Source organism: Spinacia oleracea, chromosome 1 (genome assembly GCF_020520425.1).
Source record: "Spinacia oleracea cultivar Varoflay chromosome 1, BTI_SOV_V1, whole genome shotgun sequence".
In the NCBI taxonomy this organism is placed as follows: domain Eukaryota; kingdom Viridiplantae; phylum Streptophyta; class Magnoliopsida; order Caryophyllales; family Amaranthaceae; genus Spinacia; species Spinacia oleracea.
The window spans coordinates 82,415,652-82,441,832 of NC_079487.1; the positions used below are offsets into that span (position 1 = coordinate 82,415,652).

Here is a 26,181-nt window from a genome sequence, read left to right on the forward strand (position 1 = left end):
TCTTAGGTGAGGTTTTTTCCATACCCAAGGCTCGAACTCGAGACCTTTGTTAAGGAGAAAGAAACCCTTAACCACTCACGTCAATCCCAGTTGGTCTGTAACATTGCTACTTCGATCCTTAATTTTTTTTTAAACTACCCTATCAATATTTTGGGTTATTTAAAGAAAAAGAATTATAATTTTCTAATCAAAACTTTCCTTCTACTGACCTGCTCTTCAGAACCACAATGCATATATGGAAATTAACAAGGGAAATAACCTGTTAAGTGCAATAACAATAAGAAGTTTGTCATGAGGTTTGTGTTAATTTTAGAGGTTTATAGACAAACCTCACTATTGTTAGAAAAAGTTACAAAATCAAAGGTTATTAAAGAGTAAGTGGTTTGTCTTTGTCATGTATGCAAAATATTCAATTTAATTTTTGTTTTGTTTTGTTTTAAATGAGGTGAATGATTTTGTGTCCCACATATACATCTTTGTATAGGTTCATTGTTGGTAAAAGGTTCATTTCAACGAAGGTTTGTAAACGATGAAATGACATGAAAACAAACCTCATTGAAATTTATTCTATTGCGCCCTAAAAATACTCGTACACGTCATGCCAAGAACTAGTACTCCATATCTTCTATGAGAGCATCAACACTTATCAACCTCCCCATAATTTCTCTCTCCTCACCTCATTACTCCACACCACTTTCTACTAACTTTATCACATACTCTTCTCATTTCACAATTTCATACCTACATTCATTAGCCTCTTCATTTATCTTCTATCTCCTATTTTTCCATACCCACCACATTTTTCTCCCTCCTACTTTCCATACCCTACCAATATTAATAAAGTTATTTGATTCATCACATTAATTTTAGATAATACAAAGTATTAGTTAAATCAAAATATGGTAATTATAATTAAATATGACCGTTCGTATTTTTTTTGGATTGTATGGATTTTTTTTAGTGTTGAAAATATATCAAAGCCCGATTTGTAGAGTAGTTCGAGTCTAATGGTAATACTAATCTAATACGACTAATATTTTTAGTATAATTACAAATATATATCAATAAAGTCTTGGCCGAGTGGTTAACATCAGAGGAATGTATATTGTAGGTTTTAAGTTCAAATAATTGAATCCCCCATTCGGCCATTCTCTGCTGTAATTTGTAGCCCTTTGTGACTCATTTGCAGCAAAAAAAAAGGGTTCAAATTTATAATTATTAGCAAACATCCGATAAAAACCGCATTGACCCAGAAAAATAAAATTCACACATTCTGAACTTTTGAGTACATTGACCTTGTACAATACATTATCCGATTATATCCGGACATATTAAACCCAATCTGACAACCATGTTGTTTTGTGTTAAAAAAAAATCAGTAGGCCCTTAGGCCTTCCAAGTTCCAACAAGGCTAATAGAAATGAGGTCTACACTCTTGGGTTGTCCACCTGAAACATAAACATCACACAAAATTGATCAAACCACAAAAAAGAAAAACAATATGGATGCACCAATGCATACATCACGACCCTCTATTTTCAAGCCACCGAAAACCAGCCATGGCCACCGTAACAATTATAGTCCACCAACATTATCTATGTCTAATATGTCTAAGAGGAAGCCTGTCTTGGTCTCCTTCGCCTCGCTTTCATCAGAGTCATCATCCTCGGAGCTACAAAAGCCCCAAATTGAGCTCGAATTTATCGGGGTACACTTAATCGTATTTCATTTCTTACATTATTTTCCTTGTTGTAACAAATTGGATTATGGGAGATTTGTTAATTCTGATGAAAATTTTCAATTATTTTTGGTTGATATGCAAATGTGTGAAGCCAAAAGTAGGAAATGATGGATCATATCCGGTGGATAGAGCAAGAGCAGTGAGTGGTGAGAAATTGCTTAGGACCATTATGGCGGATAACAAGATTGAGCTTTATGCTACCTATGTAAGTCACACTCCACATTTACATATTGTTACACTTTTGTTTAGTTGATATGCAAAATTATGAGAAATTTTTTGAAAAGACAAAAATTGTTACTTTAATGGTAGGTTAAAGTATGGAAAGTCACACTTACTATTTCCTTCATTTCTTAATATTCTTCGCGGTTGAAATTGGGGAGGGGATTAAGAAAAATGGAATATTGGTATGATTGAGTGTAAGAGATTCTACTTTTTGGAATAAATGAAAGAGAGGAAAAATAATAAAGAAAGAAAGGAAAGAGAAATATTTTATTAAAGTAATCATCAAATAAGGTGGGTCAATGAATTGGGGGTTGTGAATGAATTAAATAATGTGGGTGGGAAAATCAATGAGAATAATTGGGTAGGTCAAGGGGTGAAAGTTCGTTTTTTGGTTTCGATTAAGGCCCAAACCGAATCCAAACCAAAATAATTCGGTTTTCATTTTTTGAAACCGAATCCAAACCAAATAACCTTTTAATATAATCCAAACCAAACCAAACCAAACCGGATTTAAAATTTCCAATCCAATCCAAACCATAAAACCGTATAGTATTTTCATGGGCCTGTTTTTGGGCCTATATTATACCTGTTTTTAGCCAATTTTCAGGCCCTTGTTATACTTTTCTACTTGTTCCAGCCATGAGAATCAGGCCTAAATTACTGTACCTGCTTATTCGATTTTAGTTCGGTTTATTCGGTTTCAGACTTTTTAGTCAAATCCAAACCATAAAACCAATATTTTTTAAAAATCTCAATCCAAACCGAACCGAATAGGAAAAAATACAACCGAATTTCTTATTCGGTTTTCGGTTTTTTCCTACCAAACTTTCATCCCTGTGGATGGATAAAGGTAGGATATGGTAGAAAATTAAATTGTAGAATAAGGGTATTTTGAGAAAAAAAATACGGCCAAAAAAAGTATAGATTCTAACTGGGAAGAACATTTAGGAATGCCAAAAATAGAAACGGGAAGAACATTTAGGAACGGAGGGAGTAGAAAGTTTGATTTCTTGTAAAACAGTGTAATTTTCTTTCTTTATACATATTTTCCTAAATAATTGAAACTTTTCATGAGAGTCTCTAAACTTTCCATGTTCAACGAAACAATATTTCATACTTCTTAGAAAATAGGTAGAGAAAAAGGTACTGTATTAAATTCGCAAATCACAAACGTCCCTCAATCTTATTTTAGCTTTGATTAGATGAATATTTTCTAGCTTGCTTATGGTGTACTAGTATTCTATGCACGCGATGCAAGCGTGAGTTTTAAAAACTAACGAAATTGTGTTGTTAGATTTAATTACCACACATAATAGGCAAAAGCTTCACAAAACCCATCATAAGAAACATTAAGCATATTTAGATCTTTAGGCCCGCGGTTTCACTTTGGGTTGGCTATCTACTTATTTCAATTTTTATAAATACTATAAATTAGTGTTAATATAAGTTAGTAGGGGCTTTTTAGTAATCCAAGGGGGACACCAAAAGTGGTGTTATTGAATTGTCCCTCCCCTCTTGGCTTATATTATAGAGATTCAATTTTCGTTTTTATTTATTTTGTCATTTATTATTTATTCTTATCCATGTCAAAAGAAAAATAAAATTATTGTTCTCTTTTTATTATTATTATTGAAAGGTAACCTAATAATTTGTATGGTTTTTTTATTTTTAACTTCGGTTATGTTATGCAATAATTTTTAGGGAAAAGTGATTCTAAAAATACGACTTTTAAGCGGTATGCATGTTTAAACACGATCAATTTTTCGTTTAACTAAGAAAAACATAACCTTTTGAAGTACTTCGTAACTTTTAGAGTTTGACAATGTACTCAAAACTTTGCTTAAAGGTTAAACGTAGGACCACATTGTCACATATCGTTATTGTATTAAGTACTACCTCCGTTTCAAAAATGATCTTTATACTTCCGTTTTAGCACATTTCAAAATGTTCTTTACACTTTGTTTTATTCTATTTTTGGACATGAAAATTTACTACATTACCCTCCTTACCCTACAATATTTACAATTTTTCACTCACTTTTTACACATTTCTCATACTTAATCCATATTTTATTATATTCAACTAACTTTTTCATTTTTATCTTAATATTTGTGCAAATAGTAACCGTTGAGATCTTTATGAAACGGAGTTAGTAACTGTTAACTATGAGACTTTTATAGTTTTATCTAGCTAGGAGTCCCTAGGACCGTAGGAGTACTCTATACATTTTCTCCGTCTTCTTTTTGCTTTAAAATTTCTATTTTAGAACTTTTTTTAGTTGCAACATTTTTTTATTTTTGGATAATTGCCCATTTAACTTTACTAAACTGTCCTCATCCATATTCAATAACCATATTTTCCCCTAATTATATCAAAAAATGGGGGTTTGGATATAATTTATTACCTATCAACTTACACTATAAAAATTGGAATGAACATTAAATATTAAAACTAAAATAGTTAAAAATGACAGATGAAGTAATATATTTGGGGAACTTTAGTGGGTCTAGAATTAGGCCCTATTAGTTCACCTTACTTCTCATGATCTGGTTTGATCTGATTTAAATTTTTTTTGTTGATCTGATTTATTGTGAACTTATTTTTCTGATCTGATCTAAATTTTCAGAATTAAGATTTTAATAAAAATCTAAAATTATTAATTAAATGTTATACAGGTAAAATGAATGTTATTCAATTTATAATATTGTTATTAAAATTACACATTATTATTTGAATTTACTCATGATTTAACTATTCTTTATATTAAATAGACCTGAACATGATATAGATAGATCGTTTACGATATGGACATGATCTGGATAGACCAGTTGACATATGAGTTATAGTCTAGACATGATATGGAAATATCGGCTCTGATCTGGACCTGTTCTGCACATATCAGTTATGATATGCATAGATCAGTTCTTATCTGGGTATATGTGTTCTGATCTAGACATGATCTGTACATATCGGTTCTGATTTGGACAAATCGGTTTTAATCTGAATATATGGGTTGTAATATGGACTTGATTTGGACAAATCGGTTTTGATCTGAATATATGAGTTCTAATTTTGACATTATCTGGATAAACCAGTTCTGATCTGGACATGATCTAGTCATATCGGCACTCGTCTAGACATATCGGTATTGGTCTGAACATGTCTGGACAAATCGATTTTGATTTGGACTTATGGATTCTCATCTGGACATATGGGTCTTGATTTGGACATGTTCTGCCCAAATCAGTTATGATAATAATAATAATAAATAATAATAATAATAATAATAATAATAATAACAATAATCATAACAATAATCATAAAATCATCTGATCTAACCTCATCTAAACTTATTTTTTCTAAATCGATATAATGTGAACTTATTTTTTCTGATCTGATTTGAACTTGTCTGGTCTGATATGATATAAGTAATAAGGTCATAAAATAAGGTGAATTAAGTAGAGACTTTTGGGTAGTGTTTTTGAAAAATATAAAAATTAAGTTACCCTCCCACCATTCAACAATTATATCTCTATTCTATAAACGAACTCTCGAGGTCATTTTTGTAAATGAACTTTTGGTGCCCTCCTATAAAATAGAATAAAACTCCATACTACTTACAAATAATATTGATCTTAATTGTAAAATAAAATTAAAAGACATAAAAGAAAACTAATCAATCAAATTAATACTATACTTACCAATTATATTAACATTAAAAGTCAAATAAAATAAGAAGGCATAAAAGAAAATTAGTTAATCAATCAGATTTATTACAACAGACAACAAATTTTAAAAAAAAAAAAGTCACAATAAAACACTTAGCTTATTCACACCCAAATATACTTCTTCTTAATCACATAATTTATTTTCCTTTCTGGTATTTTATCTTGTCACATTTTCATATTGTCACAAATACAATCATATTTTAATTTAAATTTTTTAAACAAAATTCAATCAAACAAATATACTCCGTAAATAATACGCCCCCCATTCATTTTCATGATTACTTTTTTTTTTTGGAGAAACTTTGTGAATAATTTTTTCTATATAATATAATTTTGTTTTATATATATATTCTCAAACATCGCGTGCATATAAGACTATATATATTATATATATATATATATATATATATATATATATATATCCGCACCCCCCTGTCTTATCCCCAATATCTTTGTGTCTCGTATGAAACATATTTCAAATTGCGCTTAAATTATCCCCATCCCATTTTCTTAATGAGTTCATTCTATCATGCCATTTTGCGAAAGTGATTTGCAAAAATTTGAAATGAATTTGACTAATGTCTACAAGGATATGGAACAATTTGTATGACACACTTGTTTTGAATTTTATTTTAATTTAGGAACATGTGTGACATTTAATATCCTTTCAAATTTTATGTATCAGGGGAAAGTGATGAACTGTGGAGGTGGTGGAAGTTGTGGAACCTGTATTGTTGAGGTATATCATGTTGTTGACTCTTTAGTCCCCCCCCCCCTTTTAAGAAAATAGGAGTAAGATACATTCGAAAACAAACCTTACATTCTTACACCAATACATTACAATATTTGATGAAAGTAAAAGCCGATAAAATTGACCTAACTATTTAAATACAGCGTCATACCGTCTAATATAATCTGGATTGAAAAAATGTCTAGAGAGAGAAAGAGTGTGAGAGAAAACCCCCCCACAAACGAAACCCTCCCCATCGAAACTAGATTAAAGTTTCCCATCGGAAACCATCAAGAACCCCTCCTCCACCACCGCCATTCGGGGCTACAAAAACAATATTCATAAACCACCTCCCCATCGATCGGCACCAGACCCTCTGACATTGCAGGCTTGTTCCGTTCATTCGGTACCATCTCAAACATTGTCATCCCCCCATGATGCGACAAAATGGCTCTTACCGGTTCACTTTCATCAGATTTGATGAATCATCCTCACAAAGAGACGCTATCTGTGAATGGATGGAGTTAAATTGGAAGGGAAGAAGCTACATGTTCAATCGGCAAAATCCGATACCCCCTTTCCAATACCGGCGGTAAAACCCCCCACCACCACCAAAAAACCCACTCATAACCCTAACCCTCATTACCGAAAATCAGCCATTCGAGACCACCAAACGTACAGTGAAGTCTCCTCCCACAGGGGCCACCCACCAAAAATGTCAGAAACACTAAAGCACCCTTCCACCACCTCAACAGAGAATAAAAACCCTGAAATCCCTAAACCAACAACTACTCCACCTTTCCTCCACCAAATAGAGGACTCAATTCCTGATTTCTTTACAGAGAATCCAACTAGGGCCAGAATTGCTGGCTCTAAGATTCTTGGCGAAAACACATTGGACGCATGGAATGAGATTTCCGCTAAGGAAATTGATGAGGAAGTCGCCCTTGTGATCGAGGGGCATAGAACGCAGGAAAACCTTGATATCTTTAAAAGAAGCATGTTTGTTGTGGCCCAATCATCACAATCATCGTCCGAGATTCTAGACAGTATCCTGGCGGAGGGAGTCAACTGTCTGACTGTAAAGCCTATGGGAGGCATACTGCACCTGATCACCTTTGCCACAGTAGAAGACAAAACCGCAATGATTGAAAGTAAGTGGTTGGATAAATGGTTCATGGAGATAATAAATGTCAACGAAACAATTGCTTCTCAATGGAGGCAAACAATAATGAAAATACACAGTGTTCCCCTCACAACTTGGAACTATGGGAATTTCCACAAGATTGGGAGCGTCTATGGCAGAGTAATTTCTATCGATTACTCAAATTATGATTGCGCAAAGATAATGATAATAACGGACTACCTTTTCAAAGTAAACTGCAAGTTACATATGAAAATTGAAGGGATAAAGTACCCAATCTTCACCTTTGAAGACGATGGTCTGATCCTTCCGTTGAATAAGCCGGAAAATGGATTTCAAGGTCCAAACTCACCGGATAAGTCTGGTGACGCCACTCAGCAGTCTGATGACGAAAGCAATAGCAGAAACATTTCACCTAGCCCCGACCCTCTCGAAAATGTGTCACCTCCTCTTGGTATTCCCAAGGATGCATTAAAGGATAGTCCAACGAAAAAGGAAGAAACGCCCGTCTGCCAACATGACTCAACAGTTCCCCATGCCAAGGAAATATCCTCAACAGTTGGGATTCCTCATTTCCAAAAAGCGGTCCACCACTCTGTAATCCCATCTCCCCAATTTTGCAGTGGGCCGACATATCTCCAAACCTACCACCAAAGCTCAATGCCTCTGACCCTTGGCCACTACTCAACCACAATTGAACCCAAAATAAAAAAACAATACCTCTGCCCCCATGCCCGCATCCGAAAAGCCCATTAGCCTTAACTAACAAATTTGGCCCACTCCTACGCGAAACAACTCTGTACCCACCTCATCGTCTTCCCTTTCTGGACCCATGTTCCCTCCGGGTTTTGAAGATTGCATCCCCTGTTAGGTTATGATACATATGATATTACATAAATCATGCGGAAACAACCATTAACCCAGGAATACATATTATTTACACATAGTCATATAGCATAATTTAGATGCATACTCTTTGTTGCGTGCCCTCCCTAGCTGCGCCCGAACCGAACAAGAACAATTCTTTAGGACTCCAAGTGTCGTCCCTCCGTAGATAGTCCACAACACGTCCGGATCCGCCTTAAGATTGACCAACTAGAATCGCCCTTAAGGTACTAGAATTTTCGGCACTTTTGAGCAAGATGTGTGACTGAATTTTTCTCTCAAAAACTCACTTTGAATACTTTAAAACTCGTTATAAATTGTGAACCCAGGCCACATATTTATAGGGGTATGGAAAGAGAATTGGAATCCTATTAGGATACGAATTAATTAAACTTAGAATCCTACAAGAACTCTAATTAATTAATTTATCAAATAGAATTAGGAATTTAATCATTAACCGAACTCTGCACGTTTTAGGAATCGTGCATGAACACAAACTCACACACACACACACACGGAAGCCACGATGGGCCGCCCATGCGCGTGCGTGCGAGCAGCAGCCCACGCAGCGAGGCCCACGCAGCCGCGGCCTTGGCGCGCGCTGGGCCTGCCTTGCGGTAGGCCTGGGGGCTGCCTTGGCTGGGCTTGTGGCGCGCGTTTGGCTTGCTGGGCGATGGCCTGGCTTCGAGCTGGGCCCTCGTCCGGCAGGCCTCGTCCGATGCTTATTCGTACGATACGCTTCCGATTAAATTTCCGATTCCGGAATTCATTTCCGATACGAACAATATTTAACATTTCCGATTCCGGAATTAATTTCCGTTTCGAACAAATATTTAATATTTCCGTTTCCGGAATTATTTTCCGATTCCGATAATATTTCCGATTCTGACAATATTTCCGTTTCCGGCAATATTTCCGATTCTGGCAATATTTCCATTTCCGATAATATTTTCCGATACGTACCATGTTTCCGTTTCCGGCAACATCTACGACTTGGATAATATTTATATTTCCGATACGATCCATATTTCCGTTTCCGGCAATATCATCGTTTCCGGAGTATTCATTTCTTGCCTGTGACGATCTCAGCTCCCACTGAAACCAAGATTCGTCGATTCCGAATATCCTTAGATGGAGTATCTAATGCCATTAAATACTTGATCCATTTACGTACTATTTGTGTGACCCTACGGGTTCAGTCAAGAGTAAGCTGTGGATTAATATCATTAATTCCACTTGAACTGAAGCGGCCTCTAGCTAGGCATTCAGCTCACTTGATCTCACTGAATTATTAACTTGTTAATTAATACTGAACCGCATTTATTAGACTTATCATAGAATGCATACTTGGACCAAGGGCATTATTTCCTTCAGTCTCCCACTTGTCCTTAGGGACAAGTGTGCATTTCCTAATTCCTTTGTCGCTCGATGCTTGCTCTTGAACATAAGGTAAGAGTCGTCATCCTTATTATGTCCAGAGGTGTTCCTCGGTTTCAGAGTTCAACTGATCAAATAAACAGATAATCATAGCCTATGATTCATCCGAGCACGGCCATGCATTTCACAGTTTCTAGCTCTCCGAGTGGCCTTGTACAACTTTTAAGCATCTCATCCCGATTTATGGGAGGACAATCCCAATCTTGCGATCTTGAGATTAGACTTCGTTTGATAGGTGATTACCTGAGCGTTGCCTTTATAGCCTCCTTTTACGGTGCGACGGTTGGTCAACGTCAAAGCAACCAGTTCTCAAACAAGTAATCTCAAATCACTCAGGTATTGAGGATTTAGTGTCTAATAATTTAATGAAATTTACTTATGACAGATTTTCATCTCTTACAGTAAAGTTTCATAGGTCTTGTCCGATACTAATCTTCCCAAAGTAAGTATCTATGCAAATGATTATGACATTGCCATGTCCACATAGTTCAAGAAACAGAACTACTAGTCATCTTGCATTCTAATCGTCTAACGTTTTCTATGCGTCCAATTTTATAGAAAACTCCGATTAGGGACCATTTTCAACCTTTGACATTCAAGTTCACTTGATAGACATTTCTTAGTCACAGGACTGGTCCTGACAGTCTATCTTGAATATATCGTCAAATTGAAGGGACTCATCATTTAATAAACCACAAATTAAATGGAAAAATGAATTCTTTTCATTTATTGTGAATGATTAATCAATAATGTTTTACAAAGATTTAAACTCTAAAACTTTAAAACATTAAATATAGACATCAAAGCCATTCTCCAATATGCTTGATTCCCATAGCTGCAGTGTGCGAGTTGTGCTTCGCTTGCGGCAGAGGTTTAGTTAATGGATCTGATATGTTGTCATCAGTTCCAATTTTGCTTATCTCGACTTCTTTTCTTTCAACGAACTCTCGTAGAAGGTGAAATCTACGAAGTACATGCTTGACTCTCTGGTGGTGTCTAGGCTCTTTTGCCTGTGCAATAGCTCCGTTATTGTCACAATACAGGGCTATTGGTCCTTTAATGGAGGGGACTACACCAAGTTCACCTATGAACTTCCTTAGCCATATAGCTTCCTTTGCTGCTTCATGTGCAGCAATGTACTCCGCTTCAGTTGTAGAATCCGCAATGGTGCTTTGCTTAGCACTTTTCCAGCTTACTGCTCCTCCGTTGAGGCAGAAGACAAACCCAGACTGTGATCTGAAATCATCTTTGTCGGTTTGGAAACTTGCGTCCGTATAGCCTTTAACAATTAATTCATCATCTCCACCATAGACCAGGAAGTCATCTTTGTGCCTTTTTAGGTACTTCAGAATGTTCTTGGCAGCAGTCCAATGCGCCTCTCCTGGGTCTGACTGGTATCTGCTCGTAGCACTGAGTGCGTACGCAACATCCGGGCGTGTACATATCATAGCATACATTATTGAACCAATCAATGATGCATATGGAATCCCATTCATTCGTCTACGCTCATCAAGTGTTTTTGGGCACTGAGTCTTGCTTAGAGTCATTCCATGAGACATGGGTAGGTAGCCTCGCTTGGAGTCCGCCATCTTGAACCTATCAAGCACCTTATTGATATAAGTGATTTGACTAAGTCCAATCATCCTTTTAGATCTATCTCTGTAAATCTTGATGCCCAATATGTACTGTGCTTCTCCTAGATCCTTCATCGAAAAACATTTCCCAAGCCAAATCTTGACAGAGTTCAACATAGGAATGTCATTTCCGATAAGTAATATGTCGTCGACATATAATACTAGGAAAGCAATTTTGCTCCCACTGACCTTCTTGTATACACAAGATTCGTCTGCGTTCTTGATGAAAGCAAAGTCACTGACTGCTTCATCAAAACGTATATTCCAGCTCCTGGATGCCTGCTTCAATCCGTAGATTGACTTCTTTAGCTTGCATACCTTTTTAGCATTCTTTGGATCCTCAAAACCTTCAGGCTGTGTCATAAACACAGTTTCTGTTAAAACGCCGTTTAAGAAAGCAGTTTTGACATCCATCTGCCATATTTCGTAATCCTAATATGCAGCGATTGCTAACATTATCCGAATAGACTTTAGCATTGCAACTGGTGAAAAAGTTTCATCGTAATCCACACCGTGGACTTGCCTGTAACCTTTTGCAACCAATCTAGCTTTGAAAACTTCAAGTTTCCCATCCTTGTCCTTTTTCAGTTTGAAAACCCATTTGCTTCCAATGGCTTGATAGCCATCTGGCAAATCGACCAAATCCCATACTTGGTTTTCAGACATGGAGTCCAATTCAGATTGCATGGCTTCTTGCCATTGCTTGGAGCTAGGGCTCGTCATAGCTTGTTTGTAAGTCGCAGGTTCATCACTTTCAAGTAATAGAACGTCATAGCTCTCGTTCGTCAAAATACCTAAGTACCTTTCCGGTTGAGATCTATATCTTTGCGATCTACGCGGGGTAACATTTCTAGATTGACCATGATTCTCACCAGATTCTTCTAAAGATCTCTGAGTTTCATCCTGAATGTCATCTTGAGCATTCTCTAGAGTTTGTTGTTCGACTCGAATTTCTTCGAGGTCTACTTTTCTCCCACTTGTCATTTTGGAAATGTGATCTTTCTCCAAAAAGACACCATCTCGAGCAACAAACACCTTGTTCTCAGATGTATTGTAGAAGTAATACCCCTTTGTTTCCTTTGGATAGCCCACAAGGATACATTTGTCAGATTTTGGATGAAGTTTGTCTGAAATTAATCGTTTGACGTATACTTCACATCCCCAAATCTTAAGAAAAGACACATTTGGAGGCTTTCCAAACCATAATTCGTATGGAGTCTTTTCGACAGCTTTAGACGAAGCTCTATTTATAGTGAGTGCAGCTGTATTTAGTGCATGTCCCCAAAATTCTAATGGAAGTTCGGCCTTACCCATCATTGACCTGACCATGTCTAGCAAGGTTCTGTTCCTCCGTTCCGACACACCATTCCATTGTGGTGTTCCAGGAGGAGTCAATTCTGATAGAATTCCACATTCTTTCAGATGGTCATCAAATTCATAGCTCAGATATTCACCGCCTCTATCAGACCGCAGTGCCTTAATCTTCTTGCCTAATTGATTCTCTACTTCACTCTGAAATTCCTTGAATTTGTCAAAGGATTCAGACTTATGCTTCATTAGGTAGACATAACCATACCTACTGAAGTCATCAGTGAAAGTGATAAAGTAGCTGAAACCACCTCTAGCATTTGTACTCATTGGTCCACATACATCTGTATGGATTAAACCCAATAGTTCATTTGCTCTTTCTCCAACTTTAGAGAAAGGTTGCTTTGTCATTTTGCCAAGTAAACATGATTCGCATTTACCATAATCCTCTAAGTCAAATGGTTCTAGAATTCCTTCCTTTTGAAGTCTTTCTAAGCGTTTCAAGTTTATATGGCCTAATCGACAATGCCACAGATAGGTGAGATCTGAATCATCCTTTTTGGCCTTTTTTGGTATTTATGTTATATACTTGTTTGTCGTGATCTAATAAATAAAGTCCATTGACTAATCTAGCAGATCCATAAAACATCTCTTTAAAATAAAACGAACAACTATTGTCTTTTATTAAAAAGGAAAATCCCTTAGCATCTAAGCAAGAAACTGAAATGATGTTTTTAGTAAGACTTGGAACATGGAAACATTCTTCCAGTTCCAAAACTAGCCCGGAGGGCAACGACAAATAGTAAGTTCCTACAGCTAATGCAGCAATCCGTGCTCCATTTCCCACTCGTAGGTCGACTTCACCCTTGCTTAACTTTCTACTTCTTCTTAGTCCCTGTGGATTGGAACATAAGTGTGAGCCACAACCTGTATCTAATACCCAAGAAGTTGAATTAGCAAGTATACAGTCTATAACGAAAATACCTGAAGATGGAACGACTGTTCTGTTCTTCTGATCTTCCTTTAGCTTCAAGCAATCTCTCTTCCAATGCCCCTTCTTCTTGCAGTAGAAGCATTCGCATTCAGAAGTGGGTTGACTGACCTTCCTCTTTACAGATTTGGCGCCAGTTTGCTTAGTTGGGCTGGCCTTGTTGCCACCTTTCTTAGCATTCCTCTTCTTTCCAGATTTCTTGAACTTGCCCCCACGCACCATAAGCACATCCTGCTTATCACTTTTGAGCGTCTTTTCAGCGGTCTTCAGCATACCGTGAAGCTCAGTGAGCGTTTTGTCCAGACTATTCATACTGTAGTTCAGTTTGAACTGATCATACCCGCTATGAAGAGAATGGAGGATGGTGTCTATAGCCATTTCCTGAGAAAATTGCTGATCCAGCCGACTCATATTCTCAATGAGTCCAATCATTTTGAGAACATGTGGACTTACGGGCTCGCCTTTCTTAAGCTTGGTCTCAAGAATTTGCCTATGAGTCTCGAATCTTTCGACTCGAGCCAGATCTTGGAACATGTTCTTCAACTCACTGATGATTGTGAAAGCATCTGAGTTGATGAACGTTTTCTGCAGATCCGCACTCATGGTGGCGAGCATTAGACATTTCACATCCTTGTTGGCATCAATCCAACGATTGAGGGCTGCCTGAGTGACCCCGTCGCCTGCAGCTTCGGGCATCGCCTCATCTAGGACATACTCCTTTTCTTCCTGCATAAGAACTATTTGCAAGTTCCTTTTCCAGTCAAGGAAGTTTTTCCCGTTCAACTTCTCCTTTTCGAGAATTGATCGAATGTTGAATGAATTGTTGTTTGCCATATTAAAAACTACAATTGAAAAGAATAAACAAATAAATAACCATTCACAGTTTCTCTTAATAAACTTAAATTCTAGCATACATGCATAATTCAATGTTTATTAAGCATTTTATTCAAGTTATGTGTTCCGGCAGGTGTGAATAAAATGATTCCAAGATCCTAAAATCATTGAAGAACTAAGCACAGTTTGTCGACTTAATCCTAGAACATCTTAGGTAAGCAAAAGCCTTTTGCTAATAGTCTAGAAACTATTCTTGGTTGATAGGTACGTCTAAGAACTTATTAGGTAAACCTATCGATTTTGCCATGACATAAAAGGACTCCTTACTTATATCGTTGAGTTTCACCAAAACTAACATGTACTCACAATTGTTTGTGTACCTTGCCCCTTTAGGACCAATAAGTAACACCTCGCTGAGCGAAAACTATTACTAGATTGATGTAAAGGATATCCAAGCAAGTGTATATTTTGGCATGGCACCTTTTAACTCAATTTTTTTTTTAAGTATGGAACTTAAGGCTCTTACTATGTTGGTTAGATTTTAAGTGAACCAAAATCCTTAATCATGCAACATAATCAAGCTTTTGATCTCATGCATTTTAAGACATATTTAAAAGCAATAAATAACTTAAAACATGCATAAGATAAATGTGATCTAGTATGGCCCGACTTCATCTTGAAGCTTTGACTTCAAAGTCCGTCTTGAAAATCTCCGTGGGAGGCACCATTTTCTTCAAATAGGATAAGCTATAACTAATTACAACTATTTGATGGTTCGCAGACCATATTTGAATTGAAAAATAACTTTGGTACTTTAGACCAATTACATTCAAATTAATGGTACGCAGACCATATTTTCTATCCTATTTGGGCCATACTAGTCACTTCATAACCTGCAAAACAGTACATATACAATATATATACCATTCACCCATTCATTATCATGAATGGCCCACATAGCTGGTTAGTAAAACACATTATGCATCACGTAAACATTTGCAGCAATTAATCAAGGGCACCAATAATCTACCAATTATTCAGTCCTTATTAATTCTAATCAAGTTGTTTTAACCTTAAGGATTTGTAGACCTAATCAAGAGTTTATGACTAAAAAGCGCTCCCACTTAAACCAATAAATTCATATGCTTTACTAATTTTAAACATAAAAATGTATTTCTAGTCTAACCGGAAACATACAAATTTAATTAAAATTTAAAGCTCATATAAATTTATAATTGAATCCAAAAAGTTTAATTTAATTTCAGTCGTTATTTAAATTAATTCATGATTTTAATTTTAGTAAAATAATTAGAATAAATAAAATTTATTATAATTACAATATTCAAAATTAAAATCCAAGAAAATAATTTAAATTATTAATTTTAAAATTAATTAAAATTACGTGAACTGAAATTTTCAAATTAAACATTCAAAACGATCTAATCGTAACGCAAACACCCTACGCATTGCACGCCCATGGGCCGCACGCACACAGCCATTGCTGGCCATGTGCGCGCAACCCATGCGCTCGTCGCATAGCTGCTGCATCTTCCATCGCAAGCCATCGCACGCTGTGGTGCTCGCTGCGCGCGCGCCACCGCTCGTCGCACGCGAGCCATCGCTCACAGTGCGCGCTCGCCAGCGCTCGCTGCGCGCGCTCCATAGCTCGCTGTGCGCGCGAGCCATTGCTCGCTGTGCGCGCGAGCCATCGCTCGCTGAGCGCGCGAGCCATCGCTCGTTGTGCGCGCGAGCCATCGCTCGCTGTGCGCGCGAGCAACGCTGGGCGCAGCGCTCGTGGCACGCGAGCTTGCGCTCGCTGCGCGCGAGGCTGCGCGCTCTTGCGCGAGGCAGTGCGCGTTGTGGCGCAGCTCGCTTGCTGCCCACACGCGACTGCCTTGGCTTGCCTTTTGCCCATGCCCATTTGTTCATAGCTCGTGGCCCACGACACAAGGCAGGGCTGCTGCCTTGTGCTCGTGCACCATGCCTTGCTCATTGCATTGGTGCCGCACGGGGGACGAGCTCCCTTGCTCGTCGTCGCATGCCCGCACTATACAACACCTCTTAAGGGTTACACGAAGCGTCCATTGCTTTGTGCGTGCAAGTTATATGAACGAATCGCATAAAAATTTAAAATTTATATTTAAAATTAATGACAAATTAATAAATAATATTAATTTCATAATTTTAGGGCGAAAAATCGAAAATTTATTATTCAATTGATTTCCGATTGTTATGGATTCAAGTCTAGGTCATAAAAATTTAAAATTTATCATAAATTTACAATTTTTATAGTGGTTTTTAATCATAGGTTTCTAATTAAATTATAATTAATTATGAAAATCAAATTAATTCTAAATTATTCTAATTTTCAACAAATTAATCATAATTACAAATTAGATTGCATAATTAACAAGGCTAGGCATTCAAACTTGTTAAACATATACAGTAGGTCAATCAAAAATTCAAGATTTATCAACAAGAATCGCAAATATTTAATTTAACATCTTAAATTTACGAAATTTTGCATTCGAAAAACTAAAACCTTCGAAAAGTCATAGTTAGGCTTCGAATTTGAGAATTCTGGGTTCGGCAGAAAAATATTTTTTTGTCAAAATTTTAGAATGCCTTTTACATGCGAAATTGACACAAAAATCACTCGATTTGGATGAGTAACGAAGAAACTGCCGAAAAACTGCGTACGTATAATTAAATAAACGCAATTTGCAATTAATTAACAATTACGAAAATTAATCACCCCTTTTAATTCTTGCAAATTTGTAATATTTAACCATGTTCATGCAAATTAGATTATGAAAATAATAAGGGGCTCGTGATACCACTGTTAGGTTATGATACATATGATATTACATAAATCATGCGGAAACAACCATTAACCCAGGAATACATATTATTTACACATAGTCATATAGCATAATTTAGATGCATACTCTTTGTTGCGTGCCCTCCCTAGCTGCGCCCGAACCGAACAAGAACAAGTCTTTAGGACTCCAAGTGTCGTCCCTCCGTAGATAGTCCACAGCACGTCCGGATCCGCCTTAAGATTGACCAACTAGAATCGCCCTTAAGGTACTAGAATTTTCGGCACTTTTGAGCAAGATGTGTGACTGAATTTTTCTCTCAAAAACTCACTTTGAATACTTTAAAACTCGTTATAAATTGTGAACCCAGGCCACATATTTATAGGGGTATGGAAAGAGAATTGGAATCCTATTAGGATACGAATTAATTAAACTTAGAATCCTACAAGAACTCTAATTAATTAATTTATCAAATAGAATTAGGAATTTAATCATTAACCGAACTCTGCACGTTTTAGGAATCGTGCATGAACACAAACTCACACACACACACACGGCAGCCACGATGGGCCGCCCATGCGCGTGCGTGCGAGCAGCAGCCCACGCAGCGAGGCCCACGCAGCCGCGGCCTTGGCGCGCGCTGGGCCTGCCTTGCGGTAGGCCTGGGCGCTGCCTTGGCTGGGCTTGTGGCGCGCGTTTGGCTTGCTGGGCGATGGCCTGGCTTCGAGCTGGGCCCTCGTCCGGCAGGCCTCGTCCGATGCTTATTCGTACGATACGCTTCCGATTAAATTTCCGATTCCGGAATTCATTTCCGATACGAACAATATTTAACATTTCCGATTCCGGAATTAATTTCCGTTTCGAACAAATATTTAATATTTCCGTTTCCGGAATTATTTTCCGATTCCGATAATATTTCCGATTCTGACAATATTTCCGTTTCCGGCAATATTTCCGATTCTGGCAATATTTCCATTTCCGATACGTACCATGTTTCCGTTTCCGGCAACATCTACGACTTGGATAATATTTATATTTCCGATACGATCCATATTTCCGTTTCCGGCAATATCATCGTTTCCGGAGTATTCATTTCTTGCCTGTGACGATCTCAGCTCCCACTGAAACCAAGATTCGTCGATTCCGAATATCCATAGATGGAGTATCTAATGCCATTAAATACTTGATCCGTTTACGTACTATTTGTGTGACCCCACGGGTTCAGTCAAGAGTAAGCTGTGGATTAATATCATTAATTCCACTTGAACTGAAGCGGCCTCTAGCTAGGCATTCAGCTCACTTGATCTCACTGAATTATTAACTTGTTAATTAATACTGAACCGCATTTATTAGACTTATCATAGAATGCATACTTGGACCAAGGGCATTATTTCCTTCATCCCCCTCTTTGCAAAATCAGCCCATGAAATTAAGAGAAACCAAAAACTGAGAAAAAAGAAAAAAAAAAAGGAATTCTATCTCCCTGCTCCCCTCACTCAGAACCTCCCCCCAATCCAACCTATCATCCTCCTTCCATCATGGTTTTAACCATCCCAAAATTACCCCAAATGAAGTCATGACCCTAGCCAAAGAAATAGGCATGTCCTTCAATGGCTCTGAGGAAGAACTGCACTCAAGAATTGATCCATTCTTGAAAATCAACAGTGCTACTGGGACGGCAGCAACTCCTAATAGTCGTGTGTTTCAGACTCAATTAAAAATCTTTACTTATGATTATTCTCTCATGGAACATTGGAGGGCTGAATGCCCGAATTGAAAGGAGCAGCCTTCGAAGGCTCATCCTCACCCACAGACCAAACCTCATCCCCATCCAAGAAACAAAGATGGAGTCTATCAATAAAAAAATGTTGAAGTCGATATGCAACGATGACCATTCCGAATTTTCCTTAAGCCCTTCACAAGGTAACTCCGGGGGACTTCTATCCGTGTGGCAGAACGATTTCTTCTCCACGGAATCCTGCAAAATCAACAGAAACTGGATTTCCCTATGTGGTGTTTTCCCGAAAATGAAATTCAAGGGTTGTATTATCAATATTTAAAATCCATGTGATTATAATGAGAGAGCGACTGTATGGGCTGAACTTCGTGACTTTTGGATCCAAAATCGACTCCCATGCCTACTCATGGGTGATTTTAATGAGGTCTTGAGCTCTTGTGAGAGGGGAAACCATCAAGGAAACCAAAGGGGCCTGGAAGATTTCAATTGCTTCATTCAAGATGTGCTACTGACTGAAATCCCACCAACCAATGGGTGGTTTACTTGGTTCCGTGGAGCTTCAAAAAGTAAGCTTGATCGCTTGCTCGTAAACCCTGAATGGATAGCCACCTTTCCAAACTTGAAAGTTTCTCTCCTCAAAAGAAGCTTATCCGACCACTTTCCATTACTAACCAAAACCACAGACCAAAATTAGGGTCCCAAACCTTTTCGCTTTCAAAACTGCTGGCTATCACATCCAGGTTGCTTAAAAGTCATTCGCGAAAACTGGAAAAAGGATGACCTGATGTAGTTAAATGACAAGTTCCATCACATGAAGTTCAGTTGAAACAATGGAAAACTAATGTGTTCGAGCATATTAACCATAATATAGCAGCGCTGGAGGAAAAAATCCAAAGCCTCGACTCAGCCTCAAACAACATACCTCTTGATGAATCAGAACCGGGGGAAAGAAAAGTGGCCCAACAGGACCTCTGGACATGGCTTAAAAGAAAAGACATGTTTTGGGCTCAAAATTCACGAGGCAAATGGCTGAAAGAGGGAGACAAAAACACACGCTACTTTTACACTTTGGCCTCCATAAGGGAAAGGAAGAACTCAATCACTTCCCTACCCATCAATGGCTCTGATATTACTGATCCTCCAGGTTTGAAAAAAGAGGCAATAAAGTATTTCAAGAATATTTTCACAGAAGAGCACCCCACTCAGCCCACCTTCAATGGCCTTGACTTTAGGCGCATTTCAGCCCAACAGTCCGCAACATTAATGGCATCATTCTCTAAAGAGGAAGTCGACAACGCAGTTGCTTCATGCAACTCTCAAAAGGCTCTGAGGCCTGACGGCTTCAATTTCAGTTTCATAAAAAGTGCATGGGAAATCATCAAGGAGGATATTTATAACATGGTTGATAATTTTTGGTCGACCAATTCTCTCCCCAAAGGTTCGAATGCCGCCTGGGTTGCGTTGATACCGAAGGTAGACACCCCGTGTGGCTTCAAAGACTTCCGCCCAATTAGCATGGTCAGTTGTATTTGTAAAATCATTGCAAATTATTGGCACATAGACTCCAAAAAGTAATGAATCTCTTGTTGGGCCGTTTCAATCATCCTTTGTAGAGGGACGTCAGATTCTTGATGGTGCATTGATAGCAGGAGAAATAATTGAAAGGTGTAACAGGAAAAAGATCACATCCAAAGTTTTAAAATTAGATTTTCATAAAGTGTTTTACAGTGTTTCATAGGATTTCTTGGACTGGACATTAGGTCAAATGGGCTTCCCTCCTCGATGGAAGGAGTGGATAAAATCTTGTACCATGAACGCGGTTGCATCAATACTCATAAACGGCTCTCCAACAACGCCAATCAAACTTCACCGAGGACTCAGACAGGGTGACCCATTATCCCCCTTCCTATTTATCTTATTGTCGAAACTCTTAGTCTGGTTATTCAAAAGGCCACGACTTCAAATCTTCGGGAAGGGGTGGATGTTAGAAACGATAGTTTCAAGCTCACCCACCTCTAATATGCAGATGATACAATCCTATTTTGCCCCCTAAATCTCTAATACCTAATGAATATCAAGAAAACTCTTATATTGTTTTATCTTGCTTCGGGGTTATAAGTAAATTTCCACAAGAGTTCTTTAATCGATTTGCGAACTGATGATGTGTGGCTGCAAAAAGCTGCGGATTGCCTTCTCTGCAAAATTGGAACTCTCCCATTCACGTATTTGGGCCTTCCAATTGTCGATAACATCTCACAAATCTGCTCCTGGGATCTCATAATCGCCCGAATGAACAAGAAATTGGCAATGTGGAAACGAAAACTTCTCTCTCTTGGGGGTTGATTAACCCTCATTAAAGCCTCTTTATCAAGTCTGTATTTGTATTTCATGTCGGTTTTCCCTATGCCCCAGGGAGTCATTGAGAAGATAAATAAGCTACAACGTCAATTCTTATGGGGTGGCTGCCCCGAAAAAGCCTCTTTGGTCCTTGCCCCATGGAAGCTCATTGAACTCCCAAAACACCTAGGTGGGCTTAGTGTGGGTAACTTGTTGCACATGAATTTTGCTCTACTTTGTAAATGGGTTTGGCGCTATTTTAGTGAGCCTAGCGCTTTATGGAGGAGGGTAATTCATGAAAAATACGATCATCCACCCACTTTCAATATCCATGATTTTTATACTCCCACGAAAGGTGGGCTGTGGAGGAACATTTACAAAGCTGTCCTGAGTTTTCTAGAGGCAAAATCACTCCTCAACACAAAGATCAAAACCAGCATTGGCAATGGCGTTGGTACGCTCTTTTGGCACGACGTGTGGGCCTGTGATAGGCCGCTAAAATCTGCCTTCCCGCGCTTATTTAAACTCTCAACAAACTTAATGGCATCCGGTGCAATGACGGGGGTCTGGAATGGCCATGAATGGTTATGGTGTTTCTCATGGAAAAGACCCCCTCAGAACGCGGGATCTTGAGAAACGCTACTCTATGAATGCTTTAATTGGTAACGTTCACATATGTCCTGAAAATGACGACTCCATGATATGGAAGCCACATAAAACGGGTGAATTTTCAGTCAAATCTCTTTGTTTCGAATTGGCAAAGCTCTCACAACACTCGGGTCAGGATGTAATCAAGGGCATTTGGCGCGGCCTTGTACCTCCTTGTATTAAACTCTTTACTTGGCTAGCACTACTAGGTAAGATCAACCCAAAGGAAAATCTTACCCATGTTGGAATTATCCCTAACAGCTAGGTAATATGAGTCCTATGTAACTCTTGCCCAGAAAATCATAATCACCTACTTCTTCATTGTAGTTTCTCATGGAAAGTATGGTCTTCGCGGCTGGACATATGGGGACTAAACTGGGTGTTTCCAGAATCCTTTGTGAGGCCTTTGATCAATGGCGAGGAATGGGAAAGGGGCTTTTCTTTAAGAAAGTTTGGATGGCTAGTTTTTTTTTTTTTATCATTATATGGACTCTTTGGAAAGAAAGCAATTCTAGAATTTTCAACAATTCCTCCTGCTCTAACCCGCAGCTCCAAGACCTTGTTCTATTACGCTTGGGATGGTGGATAAAAGGTTGGGGAGACCCTTTTTCCATACTCAAATTAGGAGATAATGAGAAACCCTTCCTGCCTCTCGTGGAACGGCTCTGAATGTAACCCTGGTTTTCTCACGAAAAAAACCCATCCCTTGTCTTGGCTACCCCCACCACGTGACCATCATATCTCAAGTGGAATGTGGATGCTTCAGTAAACATCTTCACTCAAACAACAACAATCGGGGGAGTGCTTCGGGACCATATGAGCAGTTTCAAGTGCATGTTCTCAATCCCCATCCCTCCAATAAAGATTAACTGTGCAGAAATATTAGAAATTTATCGTGCTGTCCAGATCTCTATCAACAATGACAATATCAAAAAGCACTCCATCGTATTGGAACCGGACTCAGTAAACGCTGTCAAGTGGTGCAATGATGACTTGGGTGGGCCATGGAACCTAAACTTCTAGCGGAACTTCATTCGAAATGCTCATAGAAAGTGGCTGAACTTGGCAATAAATCACAAAGGAAGAAGTGCAAATACAGTGGCTGACTCCCTAGCCAAGCAAGGGCTTGTAAGGGATGCAAAATTCCTGGCTTGGTTGTGACTACAACTTTCGTACGTATTTTTCCTATTTCGATCTTCTTCAAAGCCCCAATAATTTGGCAGGCCTGCTTAATATTTGTACTGTGTTTCGAATTCTGCCTTTGAGCAATGAAATAAAATAAAAGCCCAACAAATTATAAAAAAAAAGATACATTCGAAAACAAATCAAGTTTTGATGTAAATAGTACAAAAGAAGAAAATAAGGGAAAGTAACTAATTTAAAGAAGATATATTACCTAACAAGTCGGATTTAAATGTACCCAAAAAAATGATATAATGCGATAAATATATTGATATTGAGTGGAACTGAAACTGATCGTGGTGTCCATCTATCCAGCACACCTCATCAATCCGTTGTAAAAATAATAAACATACTACGTAGAACATAACTCCGTAGTTTTTAGACAAAACGATTGCTAAAGAAGTTTGACCTCTATTTTGCAGATACTACACGGAAAAGATATTCTTAATGAAAGAACAGATGCTGAACTCCGGTACTTGAAAAAGGCAAGTTTTTGAACTAATTATTTGCTCATAAATATTATTACGGCTTTTGTATTATTAGGTTGTGTTCTATTCACATGATTTTCAATCCTCTGAACTCGACTTATAAGAGATCATGTTCTATTTTATTCACATTATTTTCATTTATTTTAGGAAAAATAAGTTAATAGTTAAGTTCATCTAACTGTAGACAAGTTCATATACGTTATGTAGATAAATTCAGGAAAAATAAGCGGTATAATTTATAACTAAAATAATCTTTGTTAAATTGGGATAAGATAAGTTAAGTTGAAAAAGACAATAAGTGAAAACCAAGGAAATAAAATGCACCCTTATTTTAATTGTAAATTAAACTTCGTATCCCTTAGTTTTTCTTAAACTTAAATTTGTTACAACAACTATAAAATATAGACAAAGCATTGCTAAATACAAGTGATGCTTTTGGATTGATAATTTATAATTTTATACTTGAGGTGGTTTCCAGAAACCTAAATCTTGGAGGCTTGCTTGCCAAACGATTGTTGGCAACAAAGAAAATTCTGGCAAGGTATGTCTCTTTGCCTCGTGCTGGAATGCTTTTAAGTGCAGTTGTGTTTTGGGTCGTCCTTTAATCATTGTCCTTGATGTTCATGGTACTTTTTAGGTTATCTTACATATGTTTAGAACTATTTAGACTTTTATATTTATCAATACATTATTTTGAATTTTACTCCCTCCATCCCAAATTAGTTGTTACACTTACCTTTGCACAAAGTTTTAGGTGATAAGTGGTTGTTTGGTTATCAATTGTTATTTTATTGAAAAAGTAGATGTGATAAGAGTTAGTGGGGTAATTTTTTAATTGAATGAGAGAGGGTGTGGGGACAAAAAAAATTTAGTGGGAAGAGAGAGACAATATAATAATTGTGGGGTCATTATTAATTTAGAAGTGTAACAACTAATCTGTGACGGACAAAAAAGGAAAGTGAAACAACTAATCTGGGACGGAGGGAGTAATCATTAAAGATATGGGGTTGATTTGCTTCAGTTAATAGTAATAGTGCTACTTTGCACATGAGAGTTAACTCTTGGGGCTTATTTGCTACATAAGAGGTCTTAATCGATATCTACTATATAAACCAAATACATTAATTGACAACTTTTTTAGCAGGGACATTAATTGGCAGCTTGATGCTAACCCTAACATATTTCTTGCCAAAAAAACATATTTCTTGTTATATTACTTCGTAATAAAAATGCATGGTTAAAGCTGAGTAGATGAATAGTGTAAAACATTTTAATGATGCTAACTATTTTGAAACGGGCTAGTATAAATTATGGGCCCCGCTTTGTATCATTTTTTGTTTACAATTTTCTTTTTTTTAGAAAACTAAAAAAAAAAATATGAAAACGAAAAAAAAGTATTTTTCAATTTTCTGTTGTCAATTTTCAAAATCAACATGATTAGTATAGGCATGCATGTTTTTTAATTCATGATTAAATCTAAATCATATATATGACTTTTATAAACCAAAAAAATGAAAATTGATCGTCGTATCGAACTCAATAAATTTTTGATAAAAGCAGGGGGGAGAGAAATTGACAGAAAAATAACATACATTTATAATTTGGTCCTAGCTTTTATATTTTTGTTTAATTATTATTATCGATAAATACTTTGAATACATCACTTAATTGTTCTATTGCTTCTCAGGTTGTAGTTCAAAGGATTCCTCAGTGGAAGAAATGACAAGGACAAGAAAATTCATCAGGGGCACACTTCTCATGTGCCACCCATTCAAATAATCCTCTTCCCATGTCATTTTTTTAAAAAAGAAGTTATTTAGCAATGTTATAAATGTAGTCGTGTAGAAAAACAAATATGGTATACGGAGTAGTTTGTTTTTCCATATACTCCATCTGTCCCTATTTGTTTGCCCCATATATTATTTTGGCTCGTCCCTTTAAGATTGCCCCATTTCCCTATTTAGTAACATGTCCCCACAATTTACCCCACTTGCATAGACTCACAAAAATGTAAAAGATAAAAATACCCTATTTTGATACAAAATTTAGCTAAAGGCTTAATAAAGCACATGTTGCCTATGGAGCAAACCATTAGGGACAAAGGAAGAATCAAATGTACTAGAATAGGTCTCGTGCATGCACGAATAATCTAAAAAAATTTGACCAACTTTTTAATAATATATAATATATTTGGCTAAAATATTTTTCTCCCTAAAGTTTCTGCATAATTAATAAATCTTGAAAATACTTATTTAATCATCATACGGAGTATGCAATTTCCGTCCAATTACATAATACATACTTTATATGCTTGA

At 37.3% G+C, this 26,181-nt stretch overlaps 1 protein-coding gene across 2 annotated transcripts; it reads left to right on the forward strand.

Moving 5' to 3' along the window:
- The first annotated feature begins 1,391 nt into the window (after positions 1-1,391).
- Positions 1,392-25,788, forward strand: LOC110792477 (photosynthetic NDH subunit of subcomplex B 3, chloroplastic). 2 transcript variants are annotated; one of them, XM_021997284.2, is made up of 6 exons: positions 1,399-1,708; positions 1,833-1,946; positions 6,377-6,430; positions 23,801-23,863; positions 24,345-24,407; positions 25,554-25,788. In XM_021997284.2, exons 1-6 carry the CDS (start codon positions 1,502-1,504, stop codon positions 25,587-25,589), a joined length of 537 nt encoding a protein of 178 aa, XP_021852976.1. In that variant the 5' UTR covers positions 1,399-1,501; the 3' UTR covers positions 25,590-25,788. The 2 variants fall into 2 exon arrangements, with proteins under 2 accessions (XP_056691173.1, XP_021852976.1); XM_056835195.1 differs by lacking the exon at positions 24,345-24,407 and having other exon boundaries at positions 1,392-1,708.
- Positions 25,789-26,181: the final 393 nt, after the last annotated feature.

Bases quoted from the DNA above. Each gene is read 5' to 3' on its own strand.
- LOC110792477 (XM_021997284.2), top strand. From the start codon at position 1,502: ATGGATGCACCAATGCATACATCACGACCCTCTATTTTCAAGCCACCG. The intron at 1,709-1,832 runs GTACACTTAATC...AAATGTGTGAAG, and splicing joins TTGAGCTCGAATTTATCGGG to CCAAAAGTAGGAAATGATGG. The intron at 24,408-25,553 runs GTATGTCTCTTT...ATTGCTTCTCAG, and splicing joins ACAAAGAAAATTCTGGCAAG to GTTGTAGTTCAAAGGATTCC.